The sequence below is a fragment of the Pseudorca crassidens genome, chromosome 18 (assembly GCF_039906515.1).
Source record: "Pseudorca crassidens isolate mPseCra1 chromosome 18, mPseCra1.hap1, whole genome shotgun sequence".
NCBI lineage: Eukaryota > Metazoa > Chordata > Mammalia > Artiodactyla > Delphinidae > Pseudorca > Pseudorca crassidens.
Window position 1 is genome coordinate 77384069 of NC_090313.1, and position 18925 is coordinate 77402993.

General features: G+C 46.8%; 1 protein-coding gene across 1 annotated transcript in view; it reads left to right on the forward strand.

The window, feature by feature from the left end:
- Window positions 1–18925, forward strand: part of MIPEP (mitochondrial intermediate peptidase) — a 135012-nt gene that overhangs the window by 20506 nt on the left and 95581 nt on the right. Inside the window, exons 8-10 of the mRNA XM_067713715.1 lie at window positions 659–707; window positions 2355–2415; window positions 6138–6190. Of these exons, the coding sequence (XP_067569816.1) occupies window positions 659–707; window positions 2355–2415; window positions 6138–6190 (163 nt within the window). The remainder of the gene's footprint in view (window positions 1–658; window positions 708–2354; window positions 2416–6137; window positions 6191–18925) is intronic.

The following is an 18925-nucleotide window of genomic DNA, read 5'->3' on the forward strand; positions in this document are numbered from 1 at the left end:
AAATATTGGGCTTCCCTGGTGGCGCAGTGGTTGAGAGTCCGCCTGCTGGTGCAGGGGACACGGGTTCGTGCCCCAGTCCAGGAAGATCCCACGTGCCGCAGAGCGGCTGGGCCCGTGAGCCATGGCCGCTGAGCCTGCGCATCTGGAGCCTGTGCTCCGTGGCGGGAGAGGCCACAACAGTGAGAGGCCCGCCTACCGCAAAAAATAAATAAAAAAAATTTACCCAGAAAAACACTGATTTTTAAAATCTGATGTTTCTAAGTTGTAGTGATTTTTATGAACAAATCAGAGGCTATCTCTTGAAAACTCAGAAAAAAATTAGACATGTCTGACAGACATTTTTTTCCCTTAAACATATGAATAGATAGAAATAGATTGAACCTTTGGATTCTTTTCTTTCGTTTCCCCTTAACTTTTTATTTTGGGGTATCATTTAAGGCTTTGATTATTACTATGTCAGTTTAATTCGTTTATTTAATAAAGATTATCATCATCCAGAAATGCCTAGCATATGTTAGCAACCCAGCTTCCCTTCGAGGAGCCTCACTTTAAAGGCGTCGTAGTGTATGGACTTATGATCACCGCGTTATAATTTTAACAGGCATGTACATTTTATTTTGTGTAGTTAAAGATATTTTCTTTTGGATTTTCATTTTAGAGACTGTCATGCAGTTCCTTGAGAAGCTATCTGACAAACTCTCTGAAAGGTTCGTTTTTGTATTCTACTCTTTAGAGTACATGTTATTTATTTAGGTTTTTTTTTTAAGACTTGATTTATAAAAAAACAATTAGTAAGTGACCTGTTAAGAATATAAGTGTTAGAATATTGCGTCAGATCTGTGGACTATTCAAGAGATTAGGTGAACAGCGAGCCCTGCTTTGAAAGTGCAAAGTCGTCCCCCGAAGGTGACAGTCCTGGAAACTTGGGCCGTCCCCTCTGATGAACCAGTCAGCCGTCTTGAGGAACTCATCATTGATAGGGACTTCTTAAAATTTCCCAAACCTTTTGAAACTATATATTTTAGCTCGTACTGTCAGTTTTATCATCAGCTGGAAACGTAGTATTTCTCTTCTTTCGGCCTCAGTGTGGGTGGCTGGTGGGGTGGTAGACGGATCTGTTTGCCCTGCTGTGTGCTTTAAGAGCGCTCTCAGCGGTCCCTCTGTCACAACTGCCGGCCTTCTCCCTGCCCAGCCCCCTGGGCTGGCCCTCGTCCTTGGGGCCACTCTGGTAGTGCTCTTTCTGGGGGCCAGCCCCCCAGGAGCCTTCAGACACCCTGGCTCTAGGACGAGGCATGGCACGTTTGTGAGAGACCGTGATCTCTCCTGTGGCACTGCCTAAAACCTCGTTTGCTGCCTGACTGCACCAGCGTGTTAATTTTAGCTCCAATTTCCATTTTCTGTTATAAACTCATGCCTTAGAACACAGTCCTCTCCAATTTGGATTATATTTATAAATTCTAAAATTATCTTTCAATGCAGTGAGCTATTGTGGCTTTGATATAATGAAGTAGTGTTGATTGTGCAGTTATTTGAGACTTGGTTCTACTTTGCCTTGCTGGTTAAACATTGTTCTTTTTCACTTGTATGTAGCTATAGATTATGTTTTGAGCAGACTTATCTTCAGACTTTTATAGTGGCGTATAGGAGTTCATTCTACGGAAATTTCATGTTCTGCAAATACTAAGTGCATATTTGATTATTGCCCAGCTGGAGGGTTTTGGTAGGGGAAAAATTATGACTAGCAATCTTAAATATAATCTATGTTAATATTCTTTTATAGGAAGTAATTTGTTAGCCTCTTTTTTAAGGTGTAGCAAAAAGCAGTGGTTTAGGGCTTTCCTGGTGGCGCAGTGGTTGAGAGTCCGCCTGCCGATGCAGGGGACACGGGTTCGTGCCCCGGTCCGGGAGGATCCCACATGCCGCGGAGCGGCTGGGCCCGTGAGCCATGGCTGCTGAGCCTACGCGTCTGGAACCTGTGCTCCGCAATAGGAGAGGCCACAACAGTGAGAGGCCCGCGTACCGCAAAAAAAAAAGCAGTGGTTTAAAGTTTACTGATTAACACTTTGCACTTCGCATGTCTCTGTTAACACTGCTAGTTTTTCCAGGCTTTCAGTACTTTCAAGACATATCTCTGCCAAGGTGCTTTTTAAGGTAGAAATTGTAGTAATTTACTGACGTATATATTATTGTTTCTTCTAGCACATGTAAAATTTGGTTAATAGTGGTTGCATTTGCACTACAAATTACTTCTAATTTTATCATGAATATTGGAAAGTAACATAAGCAGACTAGTTCTTTTATAATGTAATTATGAAAATTTTGTCCTAACAATTAATGATAAACCTGTTTTACAGAACTATGAAAGATTTTGAGATGATACGAGGGATGAAAATGAAACTAAATCCTCAAAATTCTGTAAGTGACCATCTTGGGATATTTTTATTATAATATAAACAGTCTGTCAGCTGAGGTCTTTATCTTTTGACTCTAGAACTTTCTTGTGATTTGCTGAAGGTGTATATAGTCTTGTTTCTGATCCTTGGATTTGGGGAATAAAGTATTGAAATATTTGATCCAAATGTCCGAGTCTGACATTCCAGGAAATCCATTGTTTTTGTGGGTTGGTTGCTCTCTCTCCCTCTCTCTCTCTCTCACACACACACACACGCGTACACACACACACTGTCTGTGCTAATATCTGCTCGCACAGAGGTTGCTTCTGTTCTGTGGAGAGTCGGCGTCTGTGCGAAGCACCTTTAGGGGGCTGGGGGGGGATGACCTGGCCGGTGGCAGCTTCAGCATCAGTGCTCACCTTGCAGTTGACACGTTTGTTTGCTAACCTGTGGAGCTCAGTTAAGTAGATCAATGTTGACTGACAAAGTGTAACCCGTCTTGAAAACACTGAATCTTAAGATCAAATGATTACATGATTCTTCCAGTCAGACTAAGTGTCCTTAGGGCCAGAGGGTGCCCCGAAAAGGGATGAGATCCCAGGTGTTAGGGCTCGGGTCCTCATCTGGCTTGGACTGCCACGGGATTGCTGGGCTGTCTGGACCCCTGTCCTGTAGCTGCTGGTGGTGGTCATTCTTGGTTGCTGGTGGCTGCTGAGCAGGGTTAGAAACTCTTTACCAGCTTCCCAGATCCAACCAGCATGAAATGGAGTAATTCTGTCGTAGTCACTGATTTCTGGAGCAGCATGTGAGATTGTTAAGTGGTAGTCAGAGCTGTATCTAGCAGAGTAACTAGGATTAGCCATCCACCCACTTTGGCTTCGTAGGTAGGTCCACTTAGGAAACTAGATCATGGGTCAGAATTTAGCTTGGTGAGCACAGGAACAGAAAAGGTGAAGTGTGTTGCCAAAAGCTAATTCATTAATATGACTCGAAGTTGTTCTCCCTGGACATGTTTTTGTTCGTTTGTTTGTTTTTGGCTGCATTGGGTCTTCGTTGCTGCATACGGGTTTTCTCTAGTTGCGGCAAGCGGGGCTATTCTTCGTCACAGTGCGCGGGCTTCTGATTGTGGTGGCTTCTGTTGTTGGCGGAGCACGGGCTCTAGGCACGTGGGCTTCAGTAGTTGTGGCTCGCGGGCTCAGTCGTTGTGGCTTGCGGGCTCTAGAGCACAGGCTCAACTGTGGCGCACGGGCTTAGTTGCTCCACAGCATGTGGGACCTTCCCGGACCAGGGCTCGAACCCGTGTCCCCTGCATTGGCAGGCGGATTCTTAACCACTGTACCACCAGGGAAGCCCCGGACATGTTATGTAGCTACTGATGCTGGCTGTTCTGAGGATGTTTGGGAAATGCCCTTTCTTCTCTCCTGAAGCCCCCGTTTCGGTGAAGGTGCCACCGTTCACCCTGCTCCCCTAGCCAGACCCTGGACTAAGTCTAGACCAGGGGTTCTCAGACTGCTCCCTGGAAGGCAGCACCTGGGCGCTTGGTAGAAAGGCAGGCTCTCGAGCGCCACGAGCTGTGTGTCAGTGATCCCTGCGGGTGTTGACACCCGCCCCCGCCCGTAGTGTCAGGTCCCGAGGCCTGCAGCTTCTGCCTTCCTGGGAACTCTGTCCCCTGTCTGTGCCCATTGCCACAGCCCTGGCTGAGGTCATTATTCCTTCTCCCCAAGACGACAGTGACTGGTTTTCTAGCCTTTTGTTCTGCTCCCCTCGAGGTTGTCCTGCATTCCAACTGCTTTGCTGGGTGCCTGGCCCACGTTGCGTATGGAGAAGGTCCTGTGCACTTACTGGGAATGGGAATGAATGAATGCAGGGCTGCCAGAGGGATTTTTCTAAAACACTGATTGGGCCTTGCACTCTTTTGTTCAACATTTTCAGGTAATTATTAGATTTACCTTCCCATTTCTTGGCTTTCCCACCCAGCCCTTCGTCATCTTTCCTGGACGTCCTCCTCTTCTGCCTGGGAGCCCGGTCGGTGTTCTCCGCTCACTACTGACAGCCGCGTGATGCTCGTGTGCTCTTTTCACGTACTTTTTGCTTTGCTTTCCCTTCTTTTACTTTATTTTTTATTGAAGTATAGTTGATTTGCCATGCTGTGCTTTCTTTTATTCTTACGTCGTAACTGACGCTTATGTGCCAGCGAATGCCGTACCCCTGGATTACGTGCTCCCGTTCTTCACAGCCCAGCTCAGGCTCTGTCTCCTGCAGACGTCTCCTGCCCTCCCCTGTGATTTAACACCCTTCGTGTGGTACAGCGTCATACATGTGACACACTGTTCTCTGATTGGCGGGCTGCTTGTCTTCCTGCTGCCTGGACTGTTGTCAGCTCTTGGTACAGGGATGGTGTCTTGTCTCTGTTGCATTAGAGCCTGCGCTCTGTCTGGCACGTAGCAGTTAGTAAACAGTCATCTGTTGGAGGCCATGAGTGCCAGGAACTGGTCACTCAGGGGCCAGAGTCCCAGGGATGCTGTCCCTGCCCTTCAGGAGCTCATGGGCAGAAAGAAAGGAAACCTCCATGTCTTACCTTGGTTCCCTTCCCTGATAAAAGTATGAGCATGGCGCATGAGAAAGAATGCCTTGTCCGCAGAGGAGATAGTGTCTAAACTGAGCCTTTAAAGGACCTTGGTAATAAGGATGGAGCCTCGTTCACGGAGCTCTTCTCCGTGCCGGGAATTTTGTTTTGCAGTTGAAGTGCATTAGCAGTACTGTCTGGGAGATGCTGTTGATTCATTCAACAGATAACTCTTGAGGGACTACTGTGTACCAAGCAGAACTCAGGGGCCAAGATACAACGGGAAAATTGCAAACAAAATCCCTGCCCTCATGAAGCTTACGTCATAGGGGATGAAAAGAGATAGTAAACACATGAAAAAAATCAGCATCGTGCTAGTCCTGTGGTGATAGGGACTGTGGGGGAAATAATGCAGAAAAAGTGGATGGAGGCTCTTGTCTTACAGGGGCTGGGCAGTGAAGACCCTCCCCCCCCAGGAAGATGACACTGGAGCAGCCCTGAAGAAGTGAGGGGCTGGCGACAGCCAAGGAAGAGCCCTCTGGGCAGAGGCCGGAGGGAGGGGTCTGCCTTGTGGTGGAGGAGCAGCAGGAGGCCGGCGGGGGTGGGGGGGCAGGGAAGCCCTGCGAGTCCCCGTACTGTGGACTGTGTACCAGGGGTCAAAAATGGTTGTTCTAGTGTTTCTTTATGACATATTTTCTTTGCCAAGATTAGAGTTAATTCTGCCTTAGTTATGTTTTAAATTGTTGCGTTCATTTCTGGGATCCACCCTAAGCTCCTTGCTTAGATTTAGAAAGAACTCTAGTCTCACCTTTAGTTCCCTAATCTTACCTGCAGTGTGTTTTATGGATTAATCCACGGGTTACATTTTGGGGAAAATTTCAGCGTGGCTCATTTAATCTATCAATTTTGACTTCCCATTAGTTTACATTTTAGAATGACATTTGTTTAGCTTTTCCCCAAATTCTGCAATTATGCTTTATTTATACCTCTCAACTCACTGATTGCAGGGAAGTCAAAATAAAAAGGCACGTATTTCCTGCCAAGTCATGAATTTTTAGGCTTTTTATAAACCTTTTTCTGGCATCATAACAGGTATACATTTTGTAAGTTGGCTAAATTATTGATTAAAGTTGTGAAATAGTCAACAGCTTTCATAACAGTGAATTTTTCCTTTGCAGGAATTAATGCCCTGGGATCCCCCCTACTACAGTGGTGTGATTCGTGCAGAGAGGTACGTTTTTTGAGAAATACTCGTGTGTGAGAAGGAAGAAAGAAGTATGTATTGAGCGTTTTGCCTGCTAACTGGGCAACTGTCCCTTCACTTGGTGCCCACGTCACAAACCTGCGTCCCCTCAAGCTCAGGCCCTGTGCCGGAGTGGCCAGCATCCGTCCTCAGGTCACTTATCTGGGTTGGGAAGCCCCTCCCCCAGGCCTGTAGTGGTCCTTCCCCCATAGCCCGTCCTCTGTGGCTTCTGTCATTCCTTTTTACACCTTGTGAGTATCTCCCGCATGGCTGGAATCCAGCCCCTCCGCCTCTTCCTGTGGGTGCTGTCCAGGCCTCTAGACTCTGAGCTGGAGGGGCTGGGACTTGGCTAGAACCCTCGTCGTGTCCCGTTTCGGGCCCAGGGTGGGTGCTCGGCACGTATTTGTTGAACCAGCAGAGGAATACGGTAGTACTTGGCGTGGCACAGTGTGGTTTTCTTATGCTTTCTCATTTTTATTGGAACACGTCAGCATGTTATTGGCACATCTGGGAGGATATAAATGAAATGAGGATTTGGGAAACTTACGTTGATAGAGGGACTCCTCTGGCTTCTGTATTCCTCTGTGTCTATTAAACTGTGGCAAACTAGCAGCTATGCTTTTTTCCCTAAATATACCCTATTTCTGTCCTTTTTTATGTTTGCTTGTAAACCCACAAAATATGGAGGCCTGTTTGGAGTGAACACAAAAATGTTTATGTCCCAAGCAACTTTACATCTGCAAGAGCAATGTATTTTTTAACAATCTCAGAATCTTAGCCTTTAACAAATCCTTAACATTTTTCTCTATGGTTCATTTTTTAGATATGCAGTTGAGATTGACTCAGGTCCTGGAAGAGAATAAAAGTTTTGAGCCGCTTTCTTTACTAAATCGTGCTGGCATATATCATGATAATATACTTACTCAGTTGGTATTAAACTTCAAAGTCTTTTGGTTACCATGCGTTATATTCCAGCACCAAGCAAAGGGTAGTAAGCACCTCACTAAAATTACACGCCGCTTCTTCTAATGGTTTCTTTTGGCATTTGTCATAGAAGCAGAAACCCGTAGCTTTTCCTGTTCTTTCTGCCCCGGCAGCAGGAGGTGGCCTGAGATCGGTCAGTGTGTCCCAGAGCTGACCCACTGAGTTCCCATCTTTTCCCCTCTGTGGCCTCTCCTTACGTATCTGTTCCCCAAACCAGTGTTACTTACAGAGCATAGGCGTCTCCTAACCTGTAGGTAATAATGCTTTGTCAGCTGGTGTTTCTTACACATGTGTCCCAGGTTCAGCATCAGTCACCTTCTCTAGGAAAGCACGTAAACTGTAGTTCAGAATCTGTAATAATTTGATCCTGATGAACAGTGAGTGCTTAGAATATATCATAGCTTAACATAAGATACGCTAGCAATAAGACATTACTTCACAATTGTGTTTTATGGCTGCAAGACTTCATATCCTGTTCTTACAGTTGTATTAAAAAATAACATTTCTCTCTTAAAATCCTTTCAAAGGCATAGCATACAGGAATGTTAAATTTTTTATTAATATGTTCCATATTTATGTAAAGTTTTTCGTTGTATTTTTGACATTGGAAAGTAATGTCAATTAGATGTCCTTGTTTCTTTCTGATTTTTGCCACTGTGATTTTTATGTGGTGTTCCTCTGCATCATGTCCCCCGCCCCTTATTATTACTATTATTATATTTTGTGGTACACGGGCCTCCCACTATCGCGGCCCCTCCTGTTGCGGAGCACAGGCTCCGGATGCGCAGCCTCAGCGGCCATGGCTCACGGGCCCAGCCGCTCCGCAGCATGTGGGATCTTCCCGGACCAGGGCACGAACCCGCGTCCCCTGCATCGGCAGGCGGACTCTCAACCACTGCGCCACCAGGGAAGCCCTATTATTATTATTTTTGACCGTGCTGCGTGGCATGCAGGATCTTAGTTCTCCGACCAGGGATCAAACCCATGTCCCCTTCAGTGGAAGCTCCGACTCCTAACCACTGGACCACCAGGGAAGTCCCTCCCATCCCTTATTTTTTAATACCTTAGCCTTAAATTTAAAAGCGATATTCTTGTCATTTCACTGTGCTCTGTAAGTATAGCATACCCAAGTGGTGGTTCTGTGGAAATTACATGTGGATATTTGAATACTTGGAAAGATAGAATCAGTTATGAAGTATACGTAAGCATTAATCAGGGTGTGCGATCCCTGAGAAGTTTGACAGTGATCTTAAACAGAAGCTATTGAATAAAGGGGAGTGAGTCCTCCATTTATACCAAAAATGCACCACTGGAACGTCTTTAGGTTGCTGCCTGACTCCGGACTCGGTACTTAGAGATCCCGGAGCCCCCCAAAGGTTGGGAATTCTGACTCCTCTGCACCCACCACAGAGATGGGGTCTTCTTGTCCAGATGGGAGGATCGGGGACAGCGTGGCCCTGTGGCCAGGAGCTCCCGAGGGCTGAGGCCCCGGACAGGCCTGGCTCCCCTGTGACACGTGCTACACACAGTCTGGGAAAGTGACTTATCCTCAGCCAGCTTGTATTTTTAGTACTAAAATAACATTATTATGTGGAATTGGCCATCTGTAAACCTTCTTCTAGAGAATGGTCCCCTCTGAGAGATGCTTTGTAATTGTCCTCTCAGATCTTTTGAAGGAGGTTCAGTTCTGCCTTAAAGCTTCTCTGAGAAAACACTCATCTGAAATGTAATGACTATATTAAATGAGTAACAGAATACTCATCAGAGAGCTTTTGGTGAGAGAGACAGCACTGGACAGGGGTCCACCTTGCCTGTGCATCCTGGTGGCCGTGTCCAGGGCAGGGGAGCCTGCCTGTGGCCGGCAGGACAGCACACAGGGGTCCCTTCCGTCTTCAAGGTCACAGGCCCACTGCCGCCTTTAAAATGAAGCTGGAGCGTCGCTCAAGGCCCGCGTGGCTCTAACGAAAGACACGCACATGCCCTGTGGTTCTCCCTCACCACCCTCGTCCTCCTCAGGCCACCTCGGCCAAACTGGGCCCTGTCCCCTGCCTGGTCCCTTTCTGTGTCAGAGACTGCGGCCTCCTGCCCTGCCCTGCATGTGACATTGTGCCTGGAGTCCCCGAAGACCCCCGGCCTGTGCTTATAGCCCAAGTGCCGCACGGCCGGGCGCTCACAGTGTCCTCTGGACCTCGCTGTCAGGCACGCCCGGAAGCGCAGAGCAACGTTTGTCGTGTCTCCTCTGTTTGAAGTGCAGTGGGGAACACGCTCTGGGCCCAGGAAACGTGCTGGCTGACAGCCGTTGTTGGAGCCTGTGTCTACACCAGTGGCTGGAGATCCGTAGTAAAAGCAACCCAGTGATCACTGTTTTGGTGAACATATTTTTGTGGATGGCATTTTTCATCTGTCAGGTTTGTTGAAGGCAGCATGACCTCTGGAGGTCTTCATGATGCTCCTTTGTTGAGAGGTTTCCCCAGGCTGGCTGGTTCTTAGAGTAGAAATCACCACTCTTCCGGGAACACAGTGTAACCCACCTGACAGCCACAGGGGACTTCAGTTCACTTATTTGTCTGTTAACTCAGTAAAAGAACCAGGAAAAGGGATGCAGAAATGCTTTAGGTGGGATTGTAAGAATTGGGGGGTTTAAAACCTCTATTTTGAGAAGCTTAAAAGGCAGAGGATGGAGTTTTGGGTTGCAGTGTCAGTCATCTTGATTGACTAGAGTAGACTGAGAGGCGCAGGTAGTGGAGGAGAAAAGAAAGGGAAAATGTAATAGTTTGGGTTTGAGGTTGGAAGGGTAGAACAAAGTGAACATTTCTAAATCCTCGTTAAATGCCTCTACTTGCAAGTAAAGCCTAAAATGTGTGGTTTGACGTGAAATGAAAAGCAGAAGGGGCTTTCCTTGACTTGAGCTTTTTTTCAAGTTACCCAGGGACTTTTTTTGGCCGACATGTTAAACACTTAAGATTTATTTCACATTTCTTAATGTTCGCATAAGAGAAGAAAGAACCTGTTAGAAAGATAGGAAATTGTGTTTTCAAACTGTGAGTCCTGGGAAACAGTGGCAGAAGCAGCTAATGGGGAATCTTCAAGAGCAAAAATACCTTAATTTTTTTTCTTTTTCAAGTTTTAAATTCTTCATGGAAGAGTGAAAGTAATTCTTTACGAAAAGCGTATGTGCAATGATTTTATTTAGAATTTTTATTTTTGAAGAGTTAATACATTCACGTGGTTGGGACAAAACTGAAAACAACATGAAGCGTCCGTTGAGGTATTTAGAATGCTGCGCACAGCCTCCTCCCACCCCTGCCCTCAGGAACAGTCATTCTTACAGTGTTCACTGCATCCTTCCAGTGTTTGATTTTTGTTTTTAATGCTCGAGGACTTTATTTTCTGCCAAGGATGAGTTTCAGTGAATCACATTTCACTTACTTTGGTGCTGTTTTATAGAATGATGTCATTGGGATGTGGGATTCAGTAGAGTTTATTCCTTGCCAAGGTATATTCTGAAATGTCGGGAGCGTTCACATAATGATACAGGAATGTTTTGTGTTTTAAACTATTCATGAAACATTGGACTTCCATAGAAGGATGGTGTGGTGTTTCAAGATAATACAACTGCTTGATACGTGAAATTGTGCAGTTTATTTGTTAGTATATGTATACTGAGCTCGTTGCTTTCAATTTTTAAGGAAACCTTTATAATGAAAACTTCCAAAATAAACAGAAATAGGGAGAATAATGTAAGTAACCCCCACATACTCATCTCCCAGATGAAGTAATTATCAGGGTTTTGCCATGTTAGCTTCACTGGTCTCTTATTTCTCCCTTCCTTCTTGTTACTAAAGTATTTTAAGCTGAATCCTAGCCCTTGTGTCATGTCACTCTTGTGTATTCTTTCCGTCTCTCAGTACGTGGCTGTTTTCTTATATGACTCCAGAACCACCAGAACCCAGTAAAGTTTGCAGCAGTTCATGGGCGTCATCTCGTACCCCGACTACACCCCTGTTTCCTTGATGCTCTCCAGTCTGTTTCTTCCCAGTTGGCTTGCTGGGCTTTCTGTCTGAGTCTCTTGCTCCAGAGCTGGTCCCCACACGTCATGCCCCAGCCGACCTTGTTCACGTTGCCACTCGCTAAAGAGACCAGGTCGTTGGTCCTACAGGATTTCCAAGCTCGTGGGCTGATCTGGTTGCCTTCACGTGGGGTCATTTCCCTGGTTCCTGTCTTCCTGTAACGTGGATCTCGTGCCCCTCCCCCCCCCAGTTGTGTTGGTTATGCTCTCTGTGTTTCACGTGTGGCTGTTTGATTTTACGTATTGATGGAACTGAAGAAGCTGAGTGAGAGGCTGTCATAATAGAGGTCTCGCTGCTCTCCTGGGATTTGGCTCCAGCCTCTATGATGAGTTCCTGTCACCTGGTGCCATGTCAGCGTGACTGTGGTCATCCTTTCCCCTAAGGTTCCCTTTCCTACCTCTCTAGGGTGAGGATAAAATTGTACTGTGATCTGTGTTAAGAGCAGTTTCCAGGGCTTCCCTGGTGGCGCAGTGGTTAAGAATCCGCCTGCCAATGCAGGGGACACAGGTTCGAGCCCTGGTCCGGGAAGATCCCACATGCTGTGGAGCATCTAAGCCCGTGTGCCACAACTACTGAGCCTGCACTCTAGAGCCTGCGAGCCACAAGTACTGAGCCCGCGTGCCACAACTATGCGCGCTTAGAGCCTGTGCTCCACAACAAGAGAGGCCACCGCTTCTGAGTAGCCCTCACTCTCTGCAACTAGAGAAAGCCCGTGCGCAGCAACGAAGACTCAACACAGCCAAAACTAAGTAAAATAAATAAATTTGGGGAAAAAAAGAGCAGTTTCCAGTGAACCGTGTATCTGATCTCCACCATTAAGGAAAAGAGCCCCCTCCTTACCAGGCAATTTGGCTGGAGCTGTTTTCTTGCCTCTAGAGTCAGAAGTCAAGATAGGACCAAACGGACGATGGCCAGTTCTTTATGAAACAGAGACGAAAAAGATATTTTCAGTGTGTGGTTACCTGAAAGGGAAACAGGTTCCTACTACCTTTCGGTTCTTTAATTGCTACCTTACCTTTATTTAGCTGGAGAAAACAGTCATTCTCCCGGTGGCTTCAAGATTACAAGTTTCACGGTGTCATCCAGCTGTCACACTGTGATCCTGCCGAAAACATCATTCCTGATGCCAGAAACATTCTGTGTGGTTCATTTTCCTTTGGTGAGGTTGAAAATAGCTCTGACGGTGCCGTCACACATGTATGTCTGCGCCTCTAAGTGTCTGTTATCTGTCGTGTTTGTCCTGCAGGGACCCTCTGTAAGCACTTGTCTGCTGTACAGATTCCCACACCTGCCTTAACTTACTGAAAAGAATAGGGTGGGACTGAAGCCTGTGGTACCCGCAGTTTCAACCTGGATTCACTGACGGTACTGAACTGTTTTGTATTTTCACTACGTTCAGTGCCAAGGTTTTTGGAAGTAAAGTCCAAGTTCTTTCTTTACCTTCATCCCAGGTGCATCAGAAGTTGACATATAAGTCTGACTCATAGAGTGTGCTTCAGAGAGACACTGATACATTGATTTTTTAATTTAATTTTATTTAAAAATTTTTTTAAAATTAATTTATTTATTTTTGGCTGTGTTGGGTCTTTGTTTCTGTGCGAGGGCTTTCTCTAGTTGTGGCAAGCGGGGGCCACTCTTCATCGCGGTGCGTGGGCCTCTCACTGTCGCGGCCTCTCGTGGAGCACAGGCTCCAGACTCACAGGCTCAGTAGTTGTGGCTCACGGGCCTAGTTGCTCCGCAGCACGTGGGATCTTCCCAGACCAGGGCTTGAACCCGTGTCCCCTGCATTAGCAGGCAGATTCTCAACCACTGCGCCACCAGGGAAGCCCCCATTGATTTTTTTAAAAAACTTAAATTACAACAAATGAATTCTTCAGTGGAAAGTCTCTTACTGACTAGTATTTCTGTACTTATTTTAATGAAAGTGTTCCTGGTGAGGATTTTGAGATACTGCTAAATTCTATTGTTTTTAATAAGAAAGACCTAATTTATACCATTTGCCATGTTGATTATAATATGTTCTCTGAAAACTGAAAATTTGTAAACCCACACGTAGCATATTTTTAACCAGAAAAAAGAGCAGAGAATCTACTGAGCTTCACTCACCAGCCGTGGTGGAGGAACGGTAAGCTGCTTCCCGTTTCTCCTGAGGATTCTAGAGATCTCTTATTCCTGCATTCAAGTCAGGGGAACACCTTCACAACGCATAGCGGTAAACTTCTTGCAGAACTAGGAAAGAGTTTGGGTGATGAAACCAAATCCTCTGAATACACTTAAGTTTTACTGTGTTTAGGTTGGGCTGTGGCTCTGACGTGCTGTGAGGTTTTGTGTGTCACCTGTTGTGCTTTTCTCTTGTTTGGGGGGGGTCTCTAGATGACGGAGGACATTTTTTTCACAGTGGTTTCTCTTCTCACGGGGATCATGCTGTGAGCAGGTGGCATGGCAAGGGCGGGGGGAGCGGCATGGTGGCCCCAGGGGCACGGCGGGGGGGCAGGGTGTGCTGCCTCCTGAGCCCGGCATCCCGGAGGGCCTCAGTGACCTGTGACGCTGAACATTCTGTGGGTTGCGGATGTAAGCTGAGTGCACAAAGGCAGTCAGGGCGCCTCGGCAGGGGTGTAGCTGCTGGAAATACCTTGGAGCTTCCTGAATCCCTCACAGTCTCTCTGGGCCTCTCCCTTCCGGCTGCTCTTCAGGAGGGAATAGCCTCCTGTTTGGGAGGGTCATGGAGAGCCTGGTGGGACACCGGCCTGGGGGGTCTCTTCCTTGTGGTGTGAGGCCGCTGAGTGAGGCGGATGGTCTTTGTGGTTGAGCCTGTGGTGCTCTGTGCAGCCGCTCCCTCCCCTGGTTCTCCTTCCCCCGATGCCCTTCCCTCCTTCCCTCCCATGCGCCCCACTTCTCCCTGACCCTCCCCCCGTGCTTCTCCCTGACCCTCCCCCCCCCCCCCCCCCCCCCCGCGTGCTACTTCCTGACCTCATGCCCTCCCCCACCAACAGAACTGGCCACCGCCTCGTCTTCATCCCCTCTGCACTAACATCCCTTGTCACTTATATTAGGTGCTCTTTATGGTTTGGGGGCCTTACTCTTTCCACACTGAGTGTCATCAGGCACATAGTAGGTGATTAATTCACAGCATTAAGTCAAGCTTCCTGCCAGAGTGTCGCTGTGATGGACGGAGTGCCTGCTCTTCTCCAGGCACAGCGCCAGCTTCTTTGCGTGCACTTGTCTGGTCATCAGCGGAGCCTGGGACATACTGTATTGGGTTGGCCAAAATGTTCATGTGGGTTTTTCCGTAACATCTTATGGAAAAACCTGAACGAACTTTTTGGCAAACCCAATAGTTCATTTTCCTGGTGAGGAAGTTGAGGCCCCCAAAAACCAGAAGAAAAAAAACTTGCTCTCAAAGCACAGAAAGAGATAGAGCGAAGGTTTTAACTTCCAGCCCAGGGCTTTTTCTCCGAGACTGCCTTGGGCTGTCACCAGCCTCTCCCGGTCTCAGTTTCCTCCAGCAAAACTGAGTAATAATTCTAGCCTCACCTGTCTCCCAGGATTATGTAAGGAACATGGGAGGCTTCTGATGTGAAAGTGCTTGGCAAATCGTGAAGCACTGTGCAAGTCTAAGATAATGTTATCTCACACCGTTAGAGGTGTTGCTTCAGCAGTCATTCTAACTTTATTATGTATCATCTCTTCCTTTTGATTAACTTCTTCCCTTTGCCTGCAGAGGTGCTGAGATATTCCTTGTCATGAAACAGACAGTCGCCCCTCCCATGACCCTTGCAGAGATTGAAGTCCTCGTTTTTTCTTGCCAAACCTCCCCCAGCAGTCTAGACCGGATGCCTCCTCTCTCTGGTCTCTGTCGTCTGACTTGTGGCCCTGACAGTCGATCAGATGGTCTCTCCGAGTTACCAGCCACCTGCCACGCGCACAGTTTGGTCCCTTGCTTTAGCCCTCAACACCCCGACCTCTGCGGTTCCTGACAGTACTTATTTCCTGCTCCCTGAAGTTCCGTCTTCAGTACACGGGCCCTCAGCCCTGCTCCCCGCCTTCTCACCGCCGCTCATTTGCCCTTCTGGTTTCTTCTCTGAACTGGCAGCACTTTTTTGTTCGCGGGGTGCAGCTTTAGCAGGGAACTCAGGGCTCTGACTCCCGACCATTGGGAAACGTGACTGAGGACGAACATCCAGGTGTGGCGCTTCCTTTAGTCCTTCCACTGGTAACACACTGTGGGAGGGACCTCGGTGCCTGGGCCCAAAGAAAGCAGGCCTGCAGGCCTCTTCTTGGTGTCATTTACTCCCGGACTGCTGTCGTCCAGTTAAAAAGAAGCCTCAGCCCTCGTGCTCAGTCCTGTCGTAACCTCGGGGAGATGACTTGTCTTTGTGTAAACCTGTTTCCGTACTGGTGACATGGGGGTAGAAGTGTGACCTTGTAGGGCTGTTTCTGCTGTTAGGTGAGATATATATAAAAGGCTGAGCCCAGGGTCCTCGTGAGCGCTTGTCATCCGCAGCATCGCACAAATGACAGTGGGTAAGCTGTCAGTTTGTAGATTAAATTTAGGGAACATGGACATACTTGCCATAAGGAGTCCTCTCTTGCCAAAGTAACGAATCTCTGCCTTCTGGACTGTGTCCGTTCCCCGTGCCAGGCCCGTCTTCAGCATTTCTGAGCTCCTCTCCTCGTCTTTCTAGCCACCGATGGGGCTGCTCCTGTACTGAGTGCAGTCTTGGGGGATACCCAGGAAAGGGTGGCAAAGCAGAGGCCTTTAGCTCTGCTCCCCTCCTGACACCTGGTAAACTAACAAGGTCATCAGTGTAGCTGCATCTCCATCTCTGTGTAACAGAAGAATTGAGGAGGGTGAAGGAGCATGTGGCGTCAGGTTGTACCAGGATCAGTAGATGTCATCTGAGAGTGATACACCAGTAAATAAATGGTTAAGTATTTCAGAAGTGGTGGAGGAGCAAAACCACATTGCCAGAGAGGAAAAGAAGGTGCGGCCACAGAGCCAGAGGGAGAGGGAGGGAGCCTGAGCGGCCCACAGAGCCAGAGGGAGAGGCAGGGAGCCTGAGCGGCCCACAGAGGCATAGGAAGAGAGGCAGGGAGCCTGAGCGGCCCGCAGAGCCAGAGGGAGAGGCAGGGAGCCTGAGCGGCCCACAGAGCCAGAGGGAGAGGCAGGGAGCCTGAGGTGCCAGGGCCCAGGCCTCCATGCCTGGAGGGCAGGCGTGCACACTCTCACAGCTTGCGGGGTTGGCAGGATGACTTGGCAACACCTGTTTAAAAATCTGAAATCTCATGCTCTACGCAGCGTCGTCGTTTCTGGATGGATCCCACAGAGAGGCCTGCACCTGTCTGGCAGAGTGTTTGTGGGCTGTTTGTCGCGGAGGTGAACTGACAGCAGCTAACAGCAGCTGACTGCACAGCTCTGGGTGCATTTTCTGTAGAGAAGTTAAAATTGATACAAACACAATCAGAAGTCCAGCTCCTCTTATCACTGTGTGTGGGCCATTGCAGACAGTGTCAGGGACGGACACTCGCTTACAAGGGGCGGACTCTCACTGGCCACACACACCAGGGAGTGGACGCTTTGGAGAAGTTACGGCAGGTGCTTGTTGTGGACCAGAGCTTTATGTGCCGAAGCGGACAGTATTTAAAAGTACATTTTTGTTAAAAATACAGGAAAACATATTTTTGTTAAAAATGTGTGTTAAAAGGAAATTGCAGGATAAGAATTGTATGATTCTGTATGTGTGTCTATGTATATATATCTGTGTGTATTTCTGTACATGTAGATGTGTATACACACACACATGTAAGCCTTCTTACACAGATAAAACGATGATACACAGGAAGTGGTTATCTCTAGATGGTGGGACTGGTAAGCCAGGGGAGGTTATTTGAGAGCTTTTTTAAAAACAGGGAGTTTATATTACTTTTTTGTTTTTTTTTTTTGCGGTACGCGAGCCTCTCACTGTTGTGGCCTCTCCCGTTGCGGAGCACAGGCTCCGGACGCACAGGCTCAGTGGCCGTGGCTCACGGCCCAGCCGCTCCGCGGCACGTGGGATCTTCCTGGACCGGGGCACGAACCCGCGTCCCCTGCATCGGCAGGCGGATTCTCAACCACTGCGCCACCAGGGAAGCCCTATATTATTTTTTGATGCATTTGTTCTCAGTCATTTCAAATGAATACCATTTGCTTTTCACCATTGATAACAGTTTCATTTAGTTTATACAGAGTGGAAGTTGTATGTGGAGTATTATACAAGCCTATATTCTGTACCTAAATGATTTTCTCCAAGCTAAGTTGTCTCCTTGAGCTTCGCCTGATTATCGTATGTAGGTGTCGTGGGCAAGTCAGTACATGTTTTAGGTTATGCATAGGCTGTGTTGTTGTAGCTTTACTATGTTTCTTTTCTATAAAGTGAGTTTCTTACAGCCAACATACAGTGGGTCTTGTTTTTTAATCCATTCTCATATTCTCTGCATTTTACTTGTTACATTTAGACTATTGATGTTTAAAGTGATTAGTGATATTATTGGGTTAAAACCTACCATGTTTGTTACTGTTTTCTATCTGTTGCCTGTATCATCTTTTTTTCCTTCTTTTTTTTGTCTTCCACTCTTTTTCTGCCTTTTATGGTTTTAACTGAGTATGTTGTATGATTCCAGCATTTCTCCTTTTTTCACTGTTTGAAGTAGTTGCCCTGAAGTTTACATGTCCATTTACAAGTAGTGTGAGTCTCCTTCCCAGTAGTACTTACTGCTTGTTGGTTAGTGCAGGCGCCTAGGTCTCTTTCCAGTCCCTCCTAATAACATTGCCGTCATTATGTCACTTATCCTTAAGCTATAATCACCTAATACATCATTGCTATTACTATTTTGAACAAATATGAAACAGAAGAAATAGAAAGTTTTTTAATATCTTCATTTATTTCTTCTAACCCTCTTCCTTTATTTACGTGGCTCCAGGTTTCTGACTTACATTATTTTTCTTCTTCCTGAAGAACTTTTTAACATTTCTTATAAGCCTGGTCTACTAGTGAGAAATTTCCTCAATTTTTGTTCATCCAAGAAAGGCTTTATTTCTCCACTTTTGAAGGATAATTTTGTTGGGCACAGAATTCTAGGTTTGTGGGTTTTTATTTCAGAACTGTAAGCATTTCACTCCATACTCCTCTTGCGTGGTTTCTGGAGAGAAGTCTGATGTAATTCTTACCGTTGCTTTTTAGGTGAGGTGACGTTTTTCCCCTTTGGCTTCTTTGAAGATTTTCTCTTTGTCTTTGACTTTTTGCAGCTTAAATATGATCTGCCTAAGTGTTGTGTTTTGTTTTTTCCTACTTGGTGTTCTGACCTTCCTGGATTTGTGGTTTTGTGTTTGTCTTCAGTGTGGAAGGTTCTCAGTCATTATTACTTCAAATATTCCTTCAATTCCTTTCTTCTTCTGGTTTTCCCATCATGTGCGCATTGCACCTTTTGTGATTGTCCTACAGTTCTTTGGGTATCCTCTTCTGTCTCTGCTTTTCTTTTTTGTCTTTGCATACCAGTTTTGAAGTTTCTGTTGACGTCTCTTCAAGCTCACTGATCTTTCCTCGGCTGTACCCAGTCTACTGATGAGTTATCAAGGGCGTTCTTTGTTTCTTTGGCAGTGCTCTAATTTCTCGCACTTCCTTTTGATTGG